The sequence below is a fragment of the Talpa occidentalis genome, unplaced genomic scaffold, assembly GCF_014898055.3.
Source record: "Talpa occidentalis isolate TD23 unplaced genomic scaffold, MPIMG_talOcc4v2.1 talOcc4.7, whole genome shotgun sequence".
Classification (NCBI taxonomy): domain Eukaryota; kingdom Metazoa; phylum Chordata; class Mammalia; order Eulipotyphla; family Talpidae; genus Talpa; species Talpa occidentalis.
The window spans coordinates 125,791,594-125,814,490 of NW_023605083.1; the positions used below are offsets into that span (position 1 = coordinate 125,791,594).

At 45.4% G+C, this 22,897-nt stretch overlaps 1 protein-coding gene and 1 pseudogene across 1 annotated transcript in view; one reads left to right on the forward strand and one right to left on the reverse strand.

Moving 5' to 3' along the window:
• The window catches only part of PITPNC1 (phosphatidylinositol transfer protein cytoplasmic 1), a 247,744-nt gene that overhangs the window by 9,603 nt on the left and 215,244 nt on the right, over positions 1 to 22,897 (reverse strand). Inside the window, exons 7-8 of the mRNA XM_054689741.1 lie at positions 11,413 to 11,568; positions 8,312 to 8,375 (exon numbers count right to left, since the gene is read on the reverse strand). Of these exons, the coding sequence (XP_054545716.1) occupies positions 8,312 to 8,375; positions 11,413 to 11,568 (220 nt within the window). The remainder of the gene's footprint in view (positions 1 to 8,311; positions 8,376 to 11,412; positions 11,569 to 22,897) is intronic.
• On the forward strand, positions 12,786 to 13,383 carry LOC119231900 (cytochrome c oxidase assembly protein COX20, mitochondrial-like; annotated as a pseudogene).

Sequence of the window (22,897 nt, forward strand, 5' to 3'; positions counted from 1 at the left end):
GGTAGAGGCCAAGGATGCCATGGACCATCCTACAATGCACAGAACCCTCCTTTAATATTCCCCCCACCCCAAGTATTATCTGGTCCAAAATGTCAATAGTGCCCAGGGTGAGAAACTCTCTTTTGATCCAACTGATGAAATACTTAAACAAAGAACCCATCCATCAGCAGTTGGTGAAATGCATAAAAATAGCAATAGTCTCACTTTAAATACTGCTGTTGTTTTAGTCTGCACCCTAACTCCTCCTCCTCCTCTTCCACTACTTTACAAGGTTTTATCAGCAGTTTTCCCAGATGGGCATTCCTCTGCTGCTCTCCAGGCAGAATTTAACCTTAGGCCTCTTTACGATGTACGCTGAGCAACTGGGTAATTGACCATCCCAGAACTAACTAGCTTGGTGGGGATTTGAGTGAGGACTTGCAGAATTTTTCCTTCAGTATTTTCTGCATCATGTGTGATCAACCCATGTGTGTCATGTGAGATCCTGTTCATTTCCAAAAGGCAGAGTTGCCAGGAATTTACAATTGAATCCAGTGTGGTCTGGGACCACGATGGAGGGTGACTGTGTTCAGATCAGGGCTGTTTTATTTAATGGATGATTTTGACACACTCCAAAACTGTCCATGAGCAATGTAAGTATCGAGAATGCTAAGCAGAGTCTGGCCAAGCAAAGAGCATACTTTTTTTTTTTTTTTAAGATTATCAAGGGAACTGGAAAGCAAGGGAGATGCTGCTTTTGATTAAAACAAATGCATCTTAGTTAACATTTATAACACATTCTTGCAATACAATCACTTTAATTTCGATGACTGATGATCAAAATTTCTTAAACACAGATACACCTGGAATGAACACGGAGGTGGTTCGAAGATAAAAGTTTAAAATGGAAAGAAATGCCTGGAATCTTACCATGAGACCCTTTCTTCCCACCACTTACCCCCAACAGCATGACCGTAATTTGGAAAATAAAAACAAAGGCATTTTGGTTTCTTTGTTCTAGTGAATCCAAAAAGGAATCATTCTTCATCTTTAATTAGCTCAATGTTAAGCAACGGGCTTAAACTGTGTGGCTATGGGCTTTCAAAGAGATAGCAGTTTGATAGATGGGAAGAAGGATTTGACAACAAAGATACTCCTTCTTGTCTTGTTCATGATAGTGAAGAATGGAAAACGACTCAGGTGACTGATAGTCCTACTAAAAATGATGTGGGAGAATATTGAAAACTATAGAGAAATGTGCCTGGTGCATCATTACATAAAAAAATAGGCAGTAAAGAAAACTATACATATTAGGAAACAACTTTTGTCAGAAAAGGCCTGCACACCTTTAAACAAGACAGTAGGTTACATTTTAAAATGAAATGTTAACAGGGATGGTTTCAAGGAGCCGGAATTATAGATAATTTTCATTTTCTTCTTTTTGCTTGCTTATATTTTCTCTTTTCCCCCTCTTTCTGTTTATTTTCTCAATTTTCTACAGTTAACATGCCTTGCTTGTAGAATATGGAAAAAAGGATCATTATTTTAAAATCTATTATTTGGAGTCACTAGGAGGTGTACACATCAGTTTGCAACAACGAAGGAGAAGGGACATTTTTCTAGAATTTCTGCCTATTCTAGAAACAGGATCCCTTTTTTATTTTTTTAGACAAAGCATTAAAAAACAAAGTTTCAGAAAATTGCATCTAAAGGAAAAACAACTCTCCCCATTAGGCCACATAAAAATGAGTGTTTTTCATAAACATGATGATCCTTTGCTCCCTGCTGATGCTGTAGGAAAATATTGTTTGTCTAGATCTGAAATATCTCCACACACCGCACAGGCTTCATGCAAATGGAATAAACATGTTCAATATTTTTCAGTAATTTATGGAAAGTGATCAAGTGAAAATGTTCCCGTTCAGGTTATCTGGCAAAATGTGTCGTGTCTTGCTCCTGCAAAGTGTATTACCTCAAAATCTATATAGGAATCGTTCTTTCAGTTAACTCAATTACACATGCCCAGTGTCAGATTATACCTTCAGAGATGATTCGTCTTCATTACTGATTGATTTTCAATGATCATTCTCACTTTTAGCAATTTAGGTCTGAATCCCTTTGCTCCTAGCAAAGAAATGCTTGTGTATCAGAGAAACTTCATTCTTTTCTAAATGCATTGATAATCACACTTTAATTGATAGATTTGAAAGGCCATAATTTACTTCTCTTAAGTAAGGTTTTGTAAATAAAAGTTTCTTAAACAACTAACACTGGGCTAATCTGCCTGAGTGAAGAGAAGATTGAAACTTGGTTATCAGAGGTGGTGGATCTCTTCAGTTCTGGAAAGTATCTGGGTTTAAATACCCTCCTCTTACGTCAGTTTTTATCTCCTTGTAATACCATTTCTTCCCTTTTCTTTCTCCTCTCCTTCAGGTGAGGGGAGAGCAGATCTCAAGTCTCCTTCCAAAATGTGGAGATCACACTGAATGGGGCCTGAGCAGAAACTTCTGTACCCGCGGGCTGGAGTGAGAAGCTCTGGCCTTGGGGGATTTGTTAATTGAGGAATCCTCAACCACAGACTAAAGGCTCCCATAAGAGCCAAATCCATCTCAAACTGTCTGAGTCTTGGTCTGCTTCAACCACTTCTTGCTTTTATATAAACTATGGGTTTCAACTATTTATTCCTTGAATCATTCTAGTAATGAAGGGATTATGTTCCACAAAAATCATTTGAACAGTATTGGAATATAGAGGAAAAATAGTTTAATTCCTTTTAAGCTTCCCCATCAATCCTATTCCTTTTGGAGATAACCCCTGTTAAAAGTTTGAGGGACAGGTTGACAGAATCATTTTCTTTGAATTCACATGTCTGTTACTGCACATACATCCATATAGCTTCATTTTATTTTGACATGAATGGAATCATACTATAGTCTATCTACTAGACAAACTACACATATTGTTTTGGCTTACCTTTTCCATTAATGGAAAATAAACATATTTCCATATATTCCCATACCAGTGCCTATAGGACTACCTTATTCTCTTTAGTAGTTGCACACCATATTCAATAGTATGGGTGTTTCACAATATACTTGGCCCTATTCCTGTTAGTGGATGGACAGTTATACTGAGCATTACTACACTGTAACTATTTCCGCTTTTATAAACAACACTGTACTGAACACCTTTGTGCCTATGCTCATGAACACATTTAGAAAAATAAAAATCTAAAAGTGGAATTGCTGGATCATAGGTTACTTATTTCATAGAATCTGTTAATCTTTTCTTCCACCTATCCAATACTGGATATTATCATTCTTTTAAACTTTTGTAAGCAAGTAAGCAAATGGCATCTCTTCCTGTTGTTTCCATTATATGTTGTATGGTTAGTAGTGAAGTTGGCCATTTGTGCCTCGCCTTCTATAAGTTAATCCATTCCAGCTCTTTATCTCTTTCCTTCTGAGTTATTGGACTTTTTATGTATAGAACCTCTTTATGGATTATAGATATTAATCCTCTGTGGACTGTATATGTTGAAATAGCATCTAATCTTTCAACTCTGTATATGATGGCAATTTTCTTTCAATTAGTTTAGGTTTAAAGAAGGCAGGTTGATTTTATGGGAAGCAAAGGTTCTATGTTTGAAAAGTCTTTAGGATAGAAGTCAGTTAAACACAGAGAAACTACAAACAACATGCAACAAAACAAGTAAGAATTTCCTTCATTGGATCGTGTAGGGATAGCAGCTAACGTTTTAAAAAATGGACCTTTTACTCTAATTCAATGGCCTGTCCAAGGTCACATTATGTCTTCTATCCTTCTTCATTTTCACTTCACTCCCAGGTTCCTCAGCCTAAACAGATGTAATTTTTTCTTACTCTAAGTCAAAATGGAAGCGGGGAGATGGAGGAAGCCCTGCAAATCATGCATTAGATTTGAGATTCCTTTGGCTCCTGCAAAATGGTGGCAGTCTTCGGGATGTGTCTTTTTTCCACCAATTTAAATGATGACAGATTGAATGCAATGCTGTTATAAATAGCTTAGGGGTGATTCCACTTTTGTGTAGCGAAAGTGGCCAAGCCTTAAGGCACATCATTCAGACCACTAAGATGGGGAATTGTAATCTACAGTGGTGACTGTTCCATAGTTCTTAGTTCGGGGAGGTGGAGTTGGGGGTGGGTGTCACAGATCCCTTTGAAAATCTGATGGAAAACTCCGTGTTTTTTTCCTCCAGAAAAATGAAATGAGCACACGCATCGAATGTTGCTGGTCCTGCATTCATATTTCAGTAAACTGGAGGCTGCTGGGAAAGGCTTGCTTGGTAAATTCAACCAGCTAGTGCTGGTCCCTAAGCAGATTTCTTTCTCTACCTCAGGCTTGCTTCACTCATTGTTAGGCTTGCTCAAGGCTTTAGGGACTCAGGATGATATCTAAGTCCCTTTCATGAGGGAGTTTCATCTATACCAGCCGGAGTGACCCCTCATAATTTTTGGAAAGGGTTAGGATTTCAAAGACATTCATGAGGCTCCAATCAATCACTGCCTCCCTCTGGCAATCCTCTGAGTTCTTCTCTCAAAATATTGTCAGATTTGTGAAGCAGCACCATGCTTTTGTGAAGCTGGGCTGCCTATTTTTATCCATCTCCCCTCTCACCCCATCTTCTGAAATGTGTTGCTGTGGCTTCCCTGATTAGTGTTGCAGGGATGCAGGAGAGACCCAGGGCTCATGGATCTTAAAGACCTTTGAAAGAGAAACTTCGCTCTTCCAAAAGTGGGCACGGTGACATGATGACCACCAACAGAATAAAATCTGTTTGGGGAAAGTTATGTGATAGTCAAAAGCCCAAAAAAAGATACAAAATTAAGACCCGGGCAAGACGAGATCACCATCCTCTACACTGTCCTTATCTAGACTCTGAGTTAAGCACCAGAGGTGGTGAATCTACTTGGGCTTAAGACACCCAAGGCTGTCACTGATAAGAATGTACTGTTCGCACCTGCTGCAAACACACAGCCCAGGAGGCAAATGGGGCTAAAATTCAGCACCAAGCCCAGAGGACCTGCTGATTCTTCCCCAAAGGGACACAATTTCTACCTCTCACAAGGCAACAGGGCTTAGCAGTTGGTCTTGAAGACATGTACTACTCCCTAATCTGTTTGAGTTCACGAAACTGTTTTTGTAATGTAATTGGGCTCACAGTCCATGCTGTGTTGGTCTGTCGTTCTCCAGGGTCAGTATCATCTGGAGGGCTTGTGAAGAACAGATTGGTGGACTACACCCTCCAGACTATCTCACCGGTGTGGGGTGGGGCCTAAGATTGTGAATTAATTTCTTTCTTTCTTTTTTTTTTTTTATCTTTTTTTTTTTTTATCTTTTTTTTTTTTTATAGAGGCATGTTTATTTGTTTATTTGTTTGTTTTGTTTATACATGCACTGGGTACAGTCAGAAGCACGGGAGGGTGAGAGAATTCACCAGAGCCAGAGCGGAGAACAGAGCAGGCAGAAGGACCGAAGTACACTGCTGAGGGGAGCAGCGGGCGGCAGGAGAGGTCTGCGCACCATGTGGGACCCTCCTCCGGTGGCCGGGGAGCAGCCGGGGATCGAACCGGTGCCACTGAGGCTGTGGGCAGCTTCGCAACCCAGCGCTCAACCGCTGCGCCACCGGGAAGGCCCTCTTTCTTTCTTTTTAAGATTGATTTATTTATGCATATAAGAGCTGGGATGTAGGCCAGAGGTGCGGGAGGGTGAGAGGATTCATCAGAGACAGAGTGGGGAACAGAACAGAAGTGACTGAAATACACTGCTGAGGGGAGCAGCGGGCGAGGCAGGAGGGGCCTGCTGCGCCATGTGGGTCAGCTCCCTGACCTGAGATTGAATTTGTGCTGCAGTGGCTGGGGATAGCTTCATAGTGCAGGGAGGCCTAAGATTGTGCATTTCTAACAAGTACCTGAGGATGTTGATTCTGCTGGTCCAGGGACCTCACTTTGATAACAAGTGTTACAAACTATAGGCAAGAGTTTTTTGTTTAATTTTTTTACTTTGGACTTTATCTATGTTGTATAATGAGGTCTCACTGAACCCGTAGAGACCAAAGAAAAATAAGCAACTTCAGATACCTATCCCTCCCTAGAGGGGCTATCCTGGCTCTTCACATACCCATTTACCTGAAAGGCCCAGGCAGCTTTACCTGGAGTAAGGAGCTGCCTCAGTGAGCAGGGCCACTTTCATTCATTTGACTGTCTGCGTCTGTACCATAAAGGAGCTACTGTTTTCCTCCCAAGCTGCTCAGCGGGTGGCAGTGATGTTGGCAGGAATTTACTCTAAATTGATGGGATGGTTCTCAGACCTCTTGGAGTGAAAAGGTTGCTTGTTTTGGTTGGGGTTAGGATTGTATATACAGGGGGTGTAGACCTTCTCTAGAGCACACGGTGCCCTGAAGATCTCCATCCACTAAACCATAGCCCGTTTTTCTGCCCTCACATACAGAAAGGGCTTTTTGTGAATACACAACTTGAGTCTCCACCTAACCCACCCTAAGTAAACAGGTAAGTGTTCTCAAATGTGTCCAGGAACGGAGACCTGCAGTTTCTTCTCATATATTATTTAGCTTTAGGCCCCTTTTAAAAGCCTGAGAACTCTTTTTTGACTAAGTCTTTAAGTTCTCAGTGGAGAGAGCACAGAGTTGGCCCTCATCCTCTGTACCCCATCTGTACGGTCACTCGACACCCAGCCACATTTTCCTCTGTTCCTACATCCCACCTCTCCTCAGACCCTCTTTTCTGATCACCGGCTTGGGGTGTTTTGTGCTCATACTCAGAACTGGGCTGCACCTTTTGATGTTGCCTTTTCTGAAAAGTCCTCTCTGGCACTAGAGAGGAATCTATTAAGGCGCCGTGTTTCTTGGCCTTCAAAGTGGTGGAGTTTTGGCCCTTGAGGTTCTGTTCATGTACCAACTCTTCTGCCAGTTTGAGCCTATTGTTCTCTGAATAATCTTTCACCGTCCCCTGAGGACAGCTTGAGCTGGGCGGAGTGCAAGTTGGGAGAGAGATGCAGTTCTTAACTTTTTCCTGGGAAAAACTCCCCAGAAAAAAAAAGGAACCAGCAAGACTGGTTGCATGAACAGGGGAAGTCATAACCCCAGGATATTCGCCTCACGGGAGAGGCCCACACATGGACTGAGAGTGACTCAGATGAGGAGATGGGCCGGCCCTCTTGCTGCCTTGAGCAACCTCCTGGGGGGCATGTGGTGAGAAAGAGCCAAGGATGATCTTTCAAAAGAACCTCTTCTGGAGAGCTAGTTTGGACGAAGATATATTTGCTCTTCAGAAAAGGCAAGAGGATCTGGGAAAACTGCAACAACAACAAAAGCCTGTGGCCTACAGAACCATGTCTTTTTAAATGTGGCTCAGAAGCAGCTAACGACATTTATAACAATCACTGTCTCTGCCCACTCAGTTCAATGTATCTTTTCACTTTCAATTTGATCCCTTCTGCTATCAGAGGGGGAATTGGTGGACCGAAGGCAGAAAAGGACCGAAATGCAATCTAGGTTATGCTCAGAATAAATGCAATGTGACTTAGGAAAAGGCCAAGGAGAAGGGCATTTCATTAGGCAATCAGAAGCAACCCAAGTCGCCAAGCCGGTGTGTTTGCTTCTATTTATAGCCAAGGACACTAGCCCCTGATGACTGATTCTGGGAATGCAGAGGGGTCACGTGGACGCAAAATGATAGCACTGAGGATCTGGGGAAGGTGGGCCATCCATCATGAGAGGAAGCCAACCTCGTTTTCATTTACTGGAAATGTGCAGAATTTGTTTGACTCATCCCAAATCATGGGGGTAGGGGTGGGGGGAGCCAAACAGAACTACAGTCTCAGGATTAAAGGGGTACCTATGTTTCTGCCCTACAATTCCTGCAGAATCCTTGTGATTTGGGGGAGGAAATATTTTGAAGAGTTCTCTGTATCAAGGGACTGCTTTTACTTGATAGGATGCTTCAGGCACCTTTGATCATGAATGAGTTTGGGATAAATTAGGATGGGTTTGAAACCCACCCAAAAGAGCATTCTAGAGCCCTGAGTTACCAAGTACTCAAGCATCAAACACACTCAGGCTCTCCTTAGCCAATAACTAAGTATTGTGGTTCTTTAGACCAAGGCTCTGTCATCCCATACCCCTTCATTACGCTCCACGGACAGTGCTAGTTCCGATACAGACAGCAGCACTCCTGCCCTTGTTGTCTTTCCAGGTAGCAGCTGAAGCCAAATGGAGCCCAAGTCAACGGATTATAAAGATACCCTCGGAGTTGTTTCGGGGAAGATGACTTACCATACCACTCATCAACCCACGCAAAAGCCTGTCTGTGTCCAATCAGCAGAATATCTCGGACCACCTGAAAAGGTAAAAGGAGGAGGCTGAAATGACACCGTATTTGGTGAGAACTAGCTGAGCACCAGATTGTTCTCAGTTTTAGGAACCCTGGCAATTGTGAACTTCTCAATGGGACTGTCCATGTTGACAAGAAGAGGCTGCCAGAAACTGACAGTGTGCGCTCACTCTCAGCCTCCTCCAGGCACCAACACACTTGCTGTGAATTCACCTCTTCATCTTGGTTGAAAGTCAGGCTGGGGGTGAGTACAGCCCAAGAGAGCTCCTTGGCAGACACGCAGGAGTGGTTTGAGTGAATCTCAAGGATAATCACCTCTGGATTTTTTCCTTCATTTATCTTTACCTAACTAACACAGGTTCTTCTTTTCATTTTTGGAGGGATGTGTCTCCCTGGGGCCAGGAGTCATAAATGTTGGAGAACAAGAACATTTTTTTGGACAGCAGATCACTTCCATGCAAAGAGCATTTAATACTCTTTCTGATAAGATATCTTAAATATTATTAATTTTTGGTAAATGTAAGTGTGGGATACAGGGCACGTAATTATCTTTTTAGGTTTAACTTTCATGCAGTGGAAGGGAAAAAACAGCAGTTAGTCAACTATTATTAAAAGTGATGAAATAAGAGACCTGAACTAGAATTGACCATACAGACACGATAAACCTAACCTAAGACAAAGGAAACGAAATTGTTTCTTAGGGTGACAGAGCACGGCCATAGAAACTAAGAAAAACAATATGTAGCTTGTGTGCTCTGATTTCATGGTGTTCTTTTTTGTCTGCTCTAAACGTGCTTTTTTCCACTTCTTGGTTACTTGGAGTCTCCCTGCAACATTCCTGTCTTCCTGCCAAACAAATCCAGCAATTGTCAAAAACCTCTCCTGGAAGGTTCAAGCGTGTTTCAATAAATGAAGGATTTTAATTTGGTGAATTTGCAGAAACAAGGGAGGCATTTATAATGAAGTGTTTGTTACTCCAGGCCTCTGGATATCTAGCGAGGCTTTCCTGACGTGGAAGGCGGAAACATGTAATGAAAATAACAAACAACACGAAGCCACACACACTGGAGTGCTGAGTATGTCAAATTCATGGAAATCAAAAGAACAGCATCGAGGCATCAGTAAATATACCCTATTACATTAAGCACAACACAGCTGTCTGCTGGAAACGAGAATTCAATAATGTGCTAATGGCTCACTTTCGAACATTTTTTTTCCCCTTAACTGTGAATGGATTCTTAAAAAACAAAGGTGTTTGGAGAAAGGCATCCCTGGCACTTTAAACCCATGCAAATGCCAGCCTCAGATACTCATTAGTGACTCATGTGCCAAAGCAGGTGTGTTTTTGGGGCGTTGATAACACTTCATTATATTTGGAGGGCAATGGGATGGGTATTCCTGGAGCATTCATTCTTATGGGTATTTTAAAGAAATAGATCCTCCAAACTAGCCAAAGGCATCCGTGAGCAAAGAAACACAATAAGCCTGGAGCAATCTAAATAAATATGCTTTGCGAGAGGAAATAATACAATGTACTAGTCATTCCAGTAGGAGATCACTTGGGTTAAAAACACCTAAGAAGGGGCTGTTGTAGGAGGTCATGGAGATAGAGCCCAAGATGGACGCAGAGATGAGTCTGGAAAATATTTATTTTAGGACCCCTGACTGCCTCATAAGGGGCCCAGCAGGAAAGCAGAAGGGCTTAGAGTTTCTTTCTCTCTGTCTCACTGGATTCCCACTTCTGGTTGGGTAGGCTGGGTTCTGGAGCGCAGCAGAAAATGGGGGTGTGTTTCTCTATTCAACACCAATCCTCCCAACTTGGTTTCAGAGTCTGCTTTCATCATGAGCCAAGTCCAATTCATTCCTTGGACTAAGATTCAAGATCTAGACATTTTATTGTCAACGGGCCCCCAACCTTGATAGACAAATCCATCTAAGTGACAAAAATCTTAGTGCATTAAGGTTAAATTCTACTGCCCCTAAAAGAATTTCAAAAAGCTATTCTTCATCAGCTTTTAAATGGAAAAATAAACGGAAACCCAGCCTATCTGGAATGTAGAGAAAACTTGGGCAGGGTTTATTTTTTATGAAAATGGGAGGAGCTACAAAGGACGATGCTCCGAATTACATTTCCCATGAGGAGAGTCTTGTTGGGGCCCCCCAACAAACTAAAATCCAAATGGGTGCCTGCTATGAAATCAACATGTTTGGCCAGAGGGGGTATTTAATCTTTTTTTTTTTTTTTAATGATTTATTTATCTATGCATACAAGAGCTGGGCACAGGCCAGAGATGCAGGGGGTGAGAGGATTCACCAGAGACAGAGTGGGGAACAGAACAGGCAGATTGACTGAAACACACTACTGAGGGGAGCAGTGGGTGAGACAGGAGAGGTCTTCTGCTCCATGTGGGTTGCTCCCTGGCAGGGCGAGGATCGAATTTGTGCTGCAGAGGCTTCGGACAGCTTCATAGTGTGGTGCTTAACCCCTTGTGCCACTAGGGAAGCCTGGGGGTATTCAATCTTGGTAACTCTGTGGTACCCCAATTACTAAAGTAGCAGAAATGCGAGGTGCATTGTCTAATGGGACTATTGGGATTTCTTGTTCTATCTCTTGGGGTGCCTTCAACCTTCACTATCTACATTTGCAGGATCTTTTCAGTGAGAATTATCCTTTGGGGCTGCACACAGATAAGTCCTGTGCCTCTGCCTGGAGCTAGATTAGTCTGGCGCCAAAGGGAGACATTTTTTTTTTTAGTTCAAATTTTCAATATATTTCAATATATTTTCAATAAATTTCAATATATTCACAATACATTTAGAGGTCAATAGACATAGAGGTCAAAAAATGAGAGATGAAGTATAAAACATCCATTCATGGAAGGAAATGTAACCTGTATATAAAGTACATTTTTATGAAAACAGCGCTTTTTAGATGCAGTCGCCTGGTGCTTGGTTGGCACGTGTGCCTCTGACGTGTGTCTGCACTCTACTTTACAAGAGATGGTTACTTTGTCCACAGCCTAGGAGCTGTTTGTTCACTTACCTTGTGTACAAACTGTTCCACTCTGGTCTGAAGGCCCCAGACTTCGAACTTCACGGTCACCAACTTGTAGGAGCACATGATGGGCTGATGATTATCTCTCCAGCCTTCCCTTAACTTTCCCCGTCCTGTCTTCTCTGACTTGAAGTGTTTAGGATCCTGGACAAAATATAGAAAAAAAATAGTAACTAAAAACTCAACCATCATGTATGTGAAGTGCTGAGGATGGGGGAATTCATGGGGACAGAAGCTGGCAGTGACTGCTAATGGGAATAGGGTTTCCTGTTGGGATGATGAAAATATTATGGGGGTAGATGGTGGGGGGAAAAAAAGAGAAAATGTTCTGGAACAGATAGTGGTTATGATTGTACAACTTTGTAATGGAATATGTTAAAACCTGCTGAATTACATGCTTAATTAAGAGGGTTGAATTTTATGGTCTCTCCATTAAAAGGGGTTACAATATAAATAGGTGGTGAAGAGGTAGCTCATAGATTGAAAGCTAGACATTGTTTTGCATCTTTTTCATAATCTTAGGGTTAATGTTATCTTTTAAAAAAAAAGTAATTCATCAAAGTGGTTTCAACAACTTTGAACAGCTATTCAGCAATATCTATGAATATCTACAAAGTATATGCCTACCTATGACCCAGTGGTTCCATTTCTGGATGACATTAAGTGCACATGGCCACCAAAGATTATCCTAGAATATTCACACCAGCTTTAAATATAGTTTGCACAAAATCTGAACATTTCAAATATTTACCAGCAGGCAAACAGATAAACAGTGGTATATCCACATGATAGAATAATACACAGCAATGAAAAAGAACAAACTGTTGATGCCTGCACAAAAATGATGACCCTCACAGGTATGACAATGAGCAAAAGTAGGCAGACCCAATGGTGTACACATTGTATGATTCCAACTGAAGCTCAAGAACAAGCAAAACTTATTCTTGATGTTAAACACTAAAATAGCAGCAATCACCACTTGGAAGAGGGGCTTAATTGTGACAGGACATGAGGGAAACTTCTGGGATGATTACATGTCATTTTGGATGTAATGTGTAAAAATTCATTGAGTTTCACACAAAAGAAAATGAAATAAGAGAGGCAAAGCTTTTTTTAAAGTCAACCATTTAGTATTTACTTAGCGATTGCCATGTGGAAATCAGCTACTGATGATTTCAGAAGATTATTTTTCAGAGACATGCAAAAGGAATGCATAAATACATAAAGTAGGAGAAATATACATATACACTTACAAATATATTTATTTTCTTTAGTTATAATCAGTACAATTGCCATACAACATTATGTAAATTTAAGGTATACAGCATGCACAATTTAAAAAATGTTCGAAAGGGTGCCCCATGGCCGCCGAGCAGGAGCCAGGCGAGCCCGGGAAGGGAAAGCCCTTTAAACTTCTAGGAATTTTAGGGCCTCCCCGGTGGCGCAGCGGTTGAGCGCTGGGTTGTGAAGCTGCCCGCAGCCTCTGCGGCGCCGGTTCGATCCCCGGCTGCTCCCCGGCCACCGGAGGAGGGTCCCACATGGCGCGCAGACCTCTCCTGCCGCCCGCTGCTCCCCTCAGCAGTGTGCTTCGGTCCTTCTGCCTGCTCTGCTCCCCGCTCTGGCTCTGGTGAATTCTCTCACCCTCCCGCGCTTCTGACTGTACCAGTGCATGTATAAACAAACAAATAAATAAATAAAATACGTGCCTCTTTATTAAAAAAAAAAAAAAAAAAAAAAAAAAAAAAAAAAACTTCTAGGAATTTTAGATGTTGAAAACATCCCCTGTGCCTGGGATTCGATATTATGCGGTTCATTAGGATCTATTGTGGCTGGCCTGGGACATTTTTTGTTAACTAGTAGAATTAGAAGATCATGTGATGTTGGAGTAGGAGGATTTTTCTTAGTGACTTTAGGATGCTGGTTCCATTGTAGGTATAACTATGCAAAACAAAGAATCCAGGAAAGCATTGCCAGAGAAGGAATTAAAAATAAGATTTTATATGAAAGTACCCACCTTGATCCTGAAAGAAAACAAACCAATGGCAACAGCAGCAGCTGAGCAATCTCGGGCATAGAACACCCAAATACAACGGAAGTCAGTGTGAAAAAAGCTGAGAGTAACTATAAAAAAACCTACCTTTTATGTACCATAAAGCCTTCAATTAAGTAAAAAAAAAAATGTTCAAAAGATGTTCTCATTATTATAAAGAAGACCTTGCTTTGGAGGTCCTTGTCTGGTCCTATGTCAGGGACCCTTCTACTGGAATTCCTGACTCCCTTCATGAGGATGTGGGGTCCTGAGGGGAAAGACCGTGTCACAAACACAAATGAGGGGCCTCCCTGGTGGTGCAAGGGGTTAAGATGCAACCTATGAAGCTGTCCGCAGCCTCTGCAGCACGAGTTTGATCCCCGGCCAAGGCGGTGACTCACATGGCGCAGCAGACCTCTCCTAACTCACCCACTGCTCCCCTCAGCAGTGTATTTCAGTCAATCTGCCTGTTTTATTCCCCACTCTGTCTCTGGTGAATCCTGTCTTCTGGTGAATCCCCCACCTCAGGCCTGTACCCCAGTTCTTGTATGCATAAATAAATAAATCTTAAAAAACACACACAGAGATGAGGAATGAAGGCTGCAGAAGGTGAATGAAGGTCTCCTCTCGTGGGAGGGAGCTGGGGGATGTGAGGAAAGGCAGGTATTCTGAGACCAGGAACCAGATTAGCCCGGTCTGCCCCAGCCCTCAGACCAGACTGTGTCTCAGGGGTGGGCCTGGCAGGTAAAAGCAGCCTGCTTAAGCTGCAGACAGGTTTGTTCACTGTGGTCAGGCTGAGGCTCTGGCAGGCCCATCTGGCACTGCCTCCTGGCAGGAGCTTGCAGGCTGCATCCCCTCACCTTTCCTTATGGACCTGCCTCCTGTGAGGACCTTTTGTTGGGTGGCTCCCACAGCTGACGCTCTGCCAGAAATATGCCACGCTCCGGGCCAGTGCCCATGTGAGGGCTATGCCAGGTCGGCAGCAACGTCCAGGTAGAGCCCTCAGCCTCGCGGCCCCTGTCCGCAGTCCCTCTCTGTCAGGGTGACCTCCCAGAAGAAGGCCCTTCCTCAAAAACCACCCATGACACATGACTTTAGGATAAAAATAAAATGTGCAGGCAGGAAATAAAGGCTTCTTATGTTCTTGCCTACCTTTCTGGCATCTTTTCTGCACCACTATCCCAAAGCCACACCTCCAGTCTTGTGAAGCTCCTGGCAGCCCCGTGCTCCCAAGCTTCTCTTCCTCAAGTTCCTTCTTCTGGTCAACTCACCCACATTGGCTGGCACTTCCTTTTTTTTTTTTTAAAGGAGGTGGGTGAGAGGATTCACCAGAAACAGAGTGGGGAGCAGAACAGGCAGATCTACTGAAATACACTGCTGAGGGGAGCAGTAGGCGAGACCCATATGGGTCAGTTCCCTAGTCGGGGTTCGAACTCAGGCTGCAGTGGCTGGCAATAGCTTGATAGTGCTGAGACTTTAACCCCTGTGCCACCAGTGAGGCCCGGCTCTTCTTTTTTTAAGACTTAACACGAGCATCCCCTCTTCCAAGGACCCTTTCCTGTGCAGTTCAGAATGAAGGCTCCTACTTTCTGCTTCCAAAGCCTCCTCTGCCATCTGCCATCTGTCATCACTGGTCTGCTCACCTATCTCCGTAAGACCAGGATCTGTGGGTGCTTCCCACCATGGTGCTGGCACATAATAGCTACTAAACAGACCCTTTCTGAATCAACACTTGAACCCTGTTTGGACCCATTATACACTCATGGCTGGGGCCTCAGAATCTCAACCCAAACTGGGCAAATCCTTTAATGAAAGAGTATGACTAGGCGAGACCAGTGATCTGGAGGATGGGTAGCATTTTTGGACCTTCAGTACCAGCGTTGGCAGGCTATATGTTTATCTCCTGAAGCATGCCAGGAGCTACCAGAAATTGTATGCCTAGACCTGAAGAGATTATAATTTAATAACATGATACACAAAAAAGACAAATGCTTAGGAACTGGCCCCCAAAAAGCACCTGATTGACATTAGCGTGTTGCACGTCCCAAGACAGTCAACGAAGCCTTTGAGTAATATGTCTAATCCCGCAGTCCAGGGCAGAGACAGCTATGCCTTCCCAAGCACCCTGGGACACAGCTAGAAGAATTGATGTTTACAGCCATGGAACTAATTCCTACCTGCCCCATGTTCCTATACCCTACACGGCCACTAAGAATGAGACCCCCAAAACATCAAATGATGATCCACACCAGGCCCACTAAGGCAGATAATCTCCAAAGATGATCACAAGCAGTCTGTCCCTCAAGGTGTCACAAGCTTTTCCCCTCCCCTTGAAACTAAACTGGTTTTTGACTTGCTTTGACTAATAGAATGTGGCCGAAGAGACACTGTGTCAGTTTAGGCCTTCCAGGAATCTGGAAGCTGAATACAACGTGTAACGTCCGTCTGACCATCCTGAGGCTGCCATGTTGTGAGTATAATCACTAGCACATGGATAACTATCTTTTATTTTTTAAATTTTTAAAGATTTATTTATTTATGCATACAAGAGCTGGGGTGCAGGCCAGATGTGCGGAGGGTGAGAGGATCCACCAGAGACAGAGTGGGGAGCAGAACAGGCAGACTGACTGAAATACACTGCTGAGAGGAGCAGTGGGTGAGACAGGAGAGATCAGCTCCCAGGCAGGCTGGGGATCACTTATTGCTGCAGTGGCTGGTGATGGCTTGATAGCACTGTCTTTAACCCCTGAGCCATGGGGGAGGGCCTGGATAACTATCTTGACAAAAGACATTACCTCTGTGCTCAGCCAACCCGGATACACAGAGTAAATCCTCGTAAACCCGAGTGGAGCTTGTCCTACTTGTGTTAGGAACTGGATAAACAAAGATTGTTATAGAGCCAGCAGGCAGAGGAAGGCAGGAGGCCGGAACTCCTGGCAACCGAGATGTGGAGACAAAGGATCTGGTAAAGAGCAAGGAGGGAAGGCCCCAGAGTGGAGCGAAAGAGAAGACACAAGTGTGTCCCGAGCTGCTTTGTTGCTTTGTTCCTCTCAGATTCTCTTCGGTGGGCCTGAAAGAGGCCTGAAGAGGGAGGCTCTGGGCCAGCCGCAACCCTTGCTCCTCTCCCAGGACACAAATCTCTGATTCATGGACTGGCCTTAGCTTGTTTCTTCAGTCAACCACTGCTGAATTTGAAATGACACCTATTCTAGAATCCTTAAACACATTCCAGAAGTCTCAAGAATGAAACAAGACTCTGCAGTATGCAAGTGGTGCACTGGTGGGTTGGATTTATTTTTTTAAAGATTTGTTTTATTTATTTATGCATAAGCCAGAGGTGCAGGGGGTGAGAGGATTCACCAGAGACAGAGCGGGGAACAGAACAGGCAGACTGACTGAAATACACTGCTGAGGGGAGCAGCGGGCGAGACAGGAGAGGTCTGCTGCGCCATGTGGGTCAGCTCCCTGGCCGGGGATTGAACTCATGCAGTGGCTGGTGATCGCTTCATAGTGCTGAGACTTAACCCCTTGCACCACCAGGGTGGCCCAGGGATTTCTGATGCAGTTAAGAATTGCCCAGGGCCTCATAGCAAACTTCAGTTCTGAAAAGTACTGCTTGCACAGCAAAAACCTTGGAGACACTTAAATGCATGTGTGGTTCCAGACTGTACCCCAAAATTATAAAATTTGATTATGCTGTTGCCAAATAAAGTCTGGGGGAAAGGCTAGATGGGGATAAGACGTGTGCTGTATTTTAAAGATTCAGGATAGAAGCTGAAGCTGGAAGTGAGACTTTGGTTTCACGTCCTTGATGTTATAAATAAGGAACAGGCCCTAGAGAATGGGAAGATTTTTGCCCCCAAACCACAGGTGCTCAGTAATGGGCCGAGACTAGAATCCCAGCCCTCCCTAATTCCAGCCCGATGTTCTTTCCACTACATTTACTTCTAATATTAAACAGCGAGAGGGTGTTTTTTGTTATAGCCAGATGCCAAAGAAGCAATTAACAATTGGGCTTTTTATGGCAACCGTGTGTTGATTTTTTTTTTTCCCCTGCAAGTCTGGTGTCATATGTACAGCTGCTGATTTCATCTAGTAAATCTCATCCATGGCCTATAATTAGGGATTCACTTTCAAAGAGCTGGAGGGAGGTATGGGAGGATTCACCAGAGGACTCCTTTAATCAAAACTCAAGATCAGAAATGAACATCCAGCTGAATGCCTTTGAATGAAGATGAGCAAAAAAAAAAAAACAAAAAACAAAAACACAACAAAAAAACTAATCAAACCATTGGGTGTTATCTAGAACATTCTGGTCACTGCAAACTTTTCTGCCTTTTTCCCTTGTACCTCTTCTCCTCTTCTCTCCTCCCAGTTCATCTCCTGACACCCATTTCTCTGGAAACTGTTTTCTTTGACTTATTTTGTCACTTGAATCTGGGACATCTAAGCTGCCTGTTCCCACGCTGGTGGCCCTTTCTTACAACCTTTGACTTCTTACTTTTTAAATTGCTGGTTTGTGTTTTGACAGCTTCTGTTGAATTTTGGTCCTGTTGCAAATTCTATTATATAAGTTCTTTGTAAAAGATCTGGATTGCTTTTGTGTTTTAAATGTTTACTGATTTTCAAATGAGGTTTATAAGCCTCCTTCTTTATCTCCCACACTTCTGGTTCAGGGTTTGGCCTATTTTATTTTATTTTTATTTTTATTTTATACAAGAACTGGGGTACAAGTCAGAAGTGCGGGAGGGTGAGAGAATACACCCAAGCCAGAGCGGGGAGCAGAAGGGGCAGAAGGACCGAAGACACTGCTGAGGGGAGCAGCGGGCGGCAGGAGAGGTCTGCGCGCCATGTGGGGTTCTCCCTGGCCGGCCGGGAATCGAATTGGTGCTGCAGAGGCTGTGGACAGCTTTGCAGCGCGGCGCTCAACCGCTGCACCACCGGGGAGGCCCTATTTTATTTTTAAAAAAGATTTATTTATTTATGCATATAAGAGCTGGGGCGCAAACCAGAGATGCAGGGTGCGGGGGGGGGGGGAGGTGGTGGTGAGAGGATTCACCAGAGACAGAGTGGGGAACAGAACAGGCGGATCTACTGAAATACACTGCTGAGGGGAGCAGCGGGAGAGACAGGAGAGGTCTGCTGCGAATTTGGCCTATTTTAAAAGGACACAGAGTTTGACTTTAGTGTGAACGATGATGAAAGCACCGTGAGACGCCTGCTGGATCCCCCCAAGTGCAACTGGAAGACAGAGTGCAGGTTCTTAAGAGGGTTGAATGGTGACTCCCCCATCTTTGGAGATGCAATTAAGCTAAGGATCTCAAAATGAGATCATTTTAGATTAAGAGGGTGGGCCCTAAATCTAATGACATGTATCCTTATAAGTGACAGAAAAGGACAAAAGACAGGCAGCCACAGGGCGGCCGAGGCGGAGGGTGGAGACATGCAGCCACCAGCCATGGCACAGCAGACCTCTCCTGTCTCTGGGCTGCTCCCCTCAGCGGTGTGTTTCAGTAGATCCACCTGTTCTGCTCCCCACTCTGTCTCTGGTGAATCCTCTCTGGGGCTACCAGGGGGTGGAGGAGGCCAGGGTAGATTCTCCCCCAGAGCTTCACCTTGATATTGGAGTTTGGCCTCCAGAGCTGGGGGAGAAGTCTCTGACATGAGAAGGCTAACCCCCCAACGACATTGTTCTAACTGTTCTGGGGTGGTGTCTGGGCGTCCAGCATTTCAAAAGCCAAGGCTAGCCAACTGCTAGAAGGTACCAGCATTATCCCTGTGCTCCAGATGAGGAACGTGAAGTTCAGAGATGGTCAGTGACTCACCCACAGCCCTCCAGGGTCAAGCTCAGGTGGACTGACTCCTGACCTGGGCTCCCAACCCTGGCACCATATGGACAGGACGTTCTCACCTGAAATTCTGGTATGATCTGTCAGAACAGCCCTTCTGTGTCATCTGCAGGCTGGAGTTAATGCTAACTCTCTTAAGCTTAAATTGGGTAACGGTGTAGGGGCAGGAAGGGCACGGAGCAGGTTTTCTATGATTCTAGCAGATGGGTGAAGGAGGAGAGAGTCCTGGAGCCCTCAGTGGCTTTGCAGGCTTTTATTGGGATTTACCAGGCACACAGCAGGCAGGGGGGCTGGGGGGCTGGGAGGCTGGCAGGCCTCCCAGCCCCCAGCAAGTCTTCACTCTCTCTGGGCTCTCTGGTGTTCTCTGGTGGTCTCTGCTTCTCTGCTCTTCTCGTGGTTCTGCTCCTTGCTAGTGTCCCCGTGACGCCGCCCTTGTAAGCCCAGTCAGCCCAGGTGAATCCCCTCTACCTATGCCCACACCCTACTCCAGGTGCCCACCATCAGGCATGCATTCAGGACCGCAAGGATCCATCATCCGTCCTAATGGCGGGAGGGCAGATAATAAGCCTGATACATTTTACCTTACCCTACACGCGGGCAAAGTCCCCAGCCACACACCCCACAGAAAGTGTGTGATCCTGGGCCTCCCTGGTGGTGCAGAGGGTTAAGTCTCAGCACTATCAGCTATCGCCAGCCACTGCGGCCTGAGTTCAATCCCTGGCCAGGTAGCTGACCCACATGGCGCAGCAGACCTCTCCTGTCCCACCCGCTGCTCCCCTCAGCAGTGTATTTCAGTCGATCCACCTGTTTTGCTCCCCACTCTGTCTCCGGTGAATCCTCTCCGCCCCCAACACCTCTGGCCTACACCTCAGCTCTTGTATGCATAAATAAATAAAATTAATCTTAAAAAATAAAGTGGTGATCCCAAGTGATAAGCACGAGACACAGACACATCCTTAGAGACCCTGTAATACAATCGCCTCACATGACATTAAGTTCCTCAAAAACAAGGCAGCCGGAATACCCCAAGCGCTGGAGGGTTACTACTAATTCCTTCCTTATTATGCTGTAGTTGAGAGGATACAAAAGCAGTGCTTGTACACTTATGGATACAAAGCCATGACTGCCTCCTTCACGCAGGAGTGCCTGTGCCAGTGAGGGGCAGGTGGGTGTCTCTGCCATGGATGGTGCCCCGGTCAGGGTCTGTAAGTGTGGAAAAACCGAGAGAAGGGCGTCTGTCTGTTGGACACTATGGTTAGATACTGAGCACCTCCAGGCTCCTCTTTTCCCCTTTTCTCTTATGTCTCAGAGACGGCCACGTCCTATTCCAAGTTGGAAGAACAGAGAGCACAGCAGGCTGCCCTACTGTGTGCTGATCCCGGAAGGCAGCCATCTCCCGGGGGTTCTGGAGCCCCATATTGGTCAGCACAGCAGCAGTTCCCAGTCAAGGTGGGAGCTTCCGTGGAGGGAGAGCCCCGGGGTGGCACTGGATGTCACACAGGCTGACCTTGGGGCGGGGTGGGGTGGGGGGTGCAACTTAAAAGCTTTGCTCTTGAAGGCTCAAGCAGCCCACACAGACAAGAGATGTCCTATTCTTCCAGTATTCTTCCAAGCCAGAGTGGGGTTCTCGCCCCTAACGGGGAATCCATGAGTTTGCTAGGTGTAGGGTAAATGAAGATTGCTCAGGCTTTTGCGCTGTTGACCTTTGTGGCTATCACCTGCGGCCTTGAATGCAGGAGGCGCCTGGGACCGTGGGCTCGGGGTTCACATGCCTGACGTGGACACCTGGAGTGTGGCATGGGCCTGCGTGAGTAGGCACACCTGAGCTGAGAGACTGAGCATATAAGGGTTGAGGTGAAGGACCTCAGAGAGCCCGAGAATCCAGAGAGTAAAGATTCTCCGGGGGCTGGGAGGCCTGTCAGCCTCCTGGTCCCCCTGCACCCAGGCCTGCCCTGCCCTGGGCTGCCTCACTACAAATGGTGTAGAAAGATCATTAAAAGCCTGAAAAAGCCACTGAGGGCTCCAGGACTCTCCTTTACCCATCTGCTCGGATCCATAGAGAATGTGCCCTGTGTCTTCCTGGCACTATAGTAGAGTTGCCGTAACAAAAAACCACCAAATGGGTGTCTGGCGCGACAGAAAGTATTGCCTCACAATTCTGGGGGCCAGAGTCTGAGGTCAAGGTGTCAGGCGGGGCTGGCCCCTTCTGAGGGGGTGAGGAAGGGTGTGCTCCATGGGGCGTTGCTAGTACCCATGGTTTGGTTTGCTGGCAATCTTTGGCTTGTAGATGCAACTGTCCAGTCACAGGCTATTGCCCCGTGTGACCTCAGGGCATCCTCTCTCTCTGTGTGTCTGCCTTTTTATAAGGACATCAGTCCTACTGGATTAGGGCCCACTCAATCTCGTTTTAACTTGATTACCTCATAAACACTCTGTTTCCAAAGAAGGCCACACTCTCAGGTACTGGGGATTAGGATTTCGACATTATCTTTTGGAAGCTCAAAATTCAACCCATAGCACCAGGTAGGAGAGGTTTTCCCAAATCAAATTATCCTAGATTCCCCTGTAACTCTTCTAGTGTTTGCCTGCTCCCCAGGCCATGAATGCTGAATTGCACACTAGTTGTAGCTGGATTCACTGAGTGATCTGCATGTTCCCTAAAAGCAATGCTTTTGCCTCACTGGCCCTGGAGGGCCCAGCAGCTGGCTGGCCGGCATGTGCAGGTTCTGGCTGGGGGCTTCTAAATTCACCCAGGGAGAGAACTGGCTCCAGATCCTGCTGGTACTCCCCAGGCGTAACAGATGGCAAGCTGGACCCTGTGGTTCTGTTATAGGACAGGGAGAGGGGCAGCCCAAGCCCCGCAAACCTGCCTATTCTAAATGGATTCTGCCATCCGCCGCATCAACACAAAACATAGGAGACTTTAATGGGAAGGAACTTTAATTAAACTAGGAAACAATACAGGTGAGGCAAAGAGTCTAGTTTCTAAATGAAGCACCCAAAGTTACCCATCCCCTCGTGGGTAAAACTCCATCCATATGGGATCGGCCCAGAGCAAGGCCCCAAAGCCTGCCACAAGTCTAAAACATCTTCCAGTGGGGACCCACAGAAAAGGGTCACAAACAACCGGACAAGCCCAGAAGGAAAAGAGCAAAATCAACATCAAGATAAAAGCTGCCATGGTCACCTCCCCACAGGTCTCACCCACATCTGTGTCACCCAGTCCACGTCCAAAAGACAAGCGCAGTTTCTTCACGTGTCTCTAGGCTCCATGCGCCTCCTCCAGGTCTCCTTGCTCCATCCTGCTTCCTTCCTCCGTCTCTTCCTGCAGCTTCTTCTCTTGCTGCTCAGCTCCACCCTCCCTTGGGTGGGGCAGGGAACCTCCCCCTTTCCTGGGGACCACCCTGTTACAGTTCAAGCCCCTCTGAATGGCGAAAGTGAGCTGGGGCCAAAGCTGTCTCTCCAGACCAGATGGACTTTACTGGCCACCCTTCCCTTGTGGGCACATCTTTAGGAGGGCCCTGTACATAGGGTCAGAGTAAGGTATATGGGGTACCAGGTTCTCTTTCAACTCCCTCCACCAGCCTCTACAGCC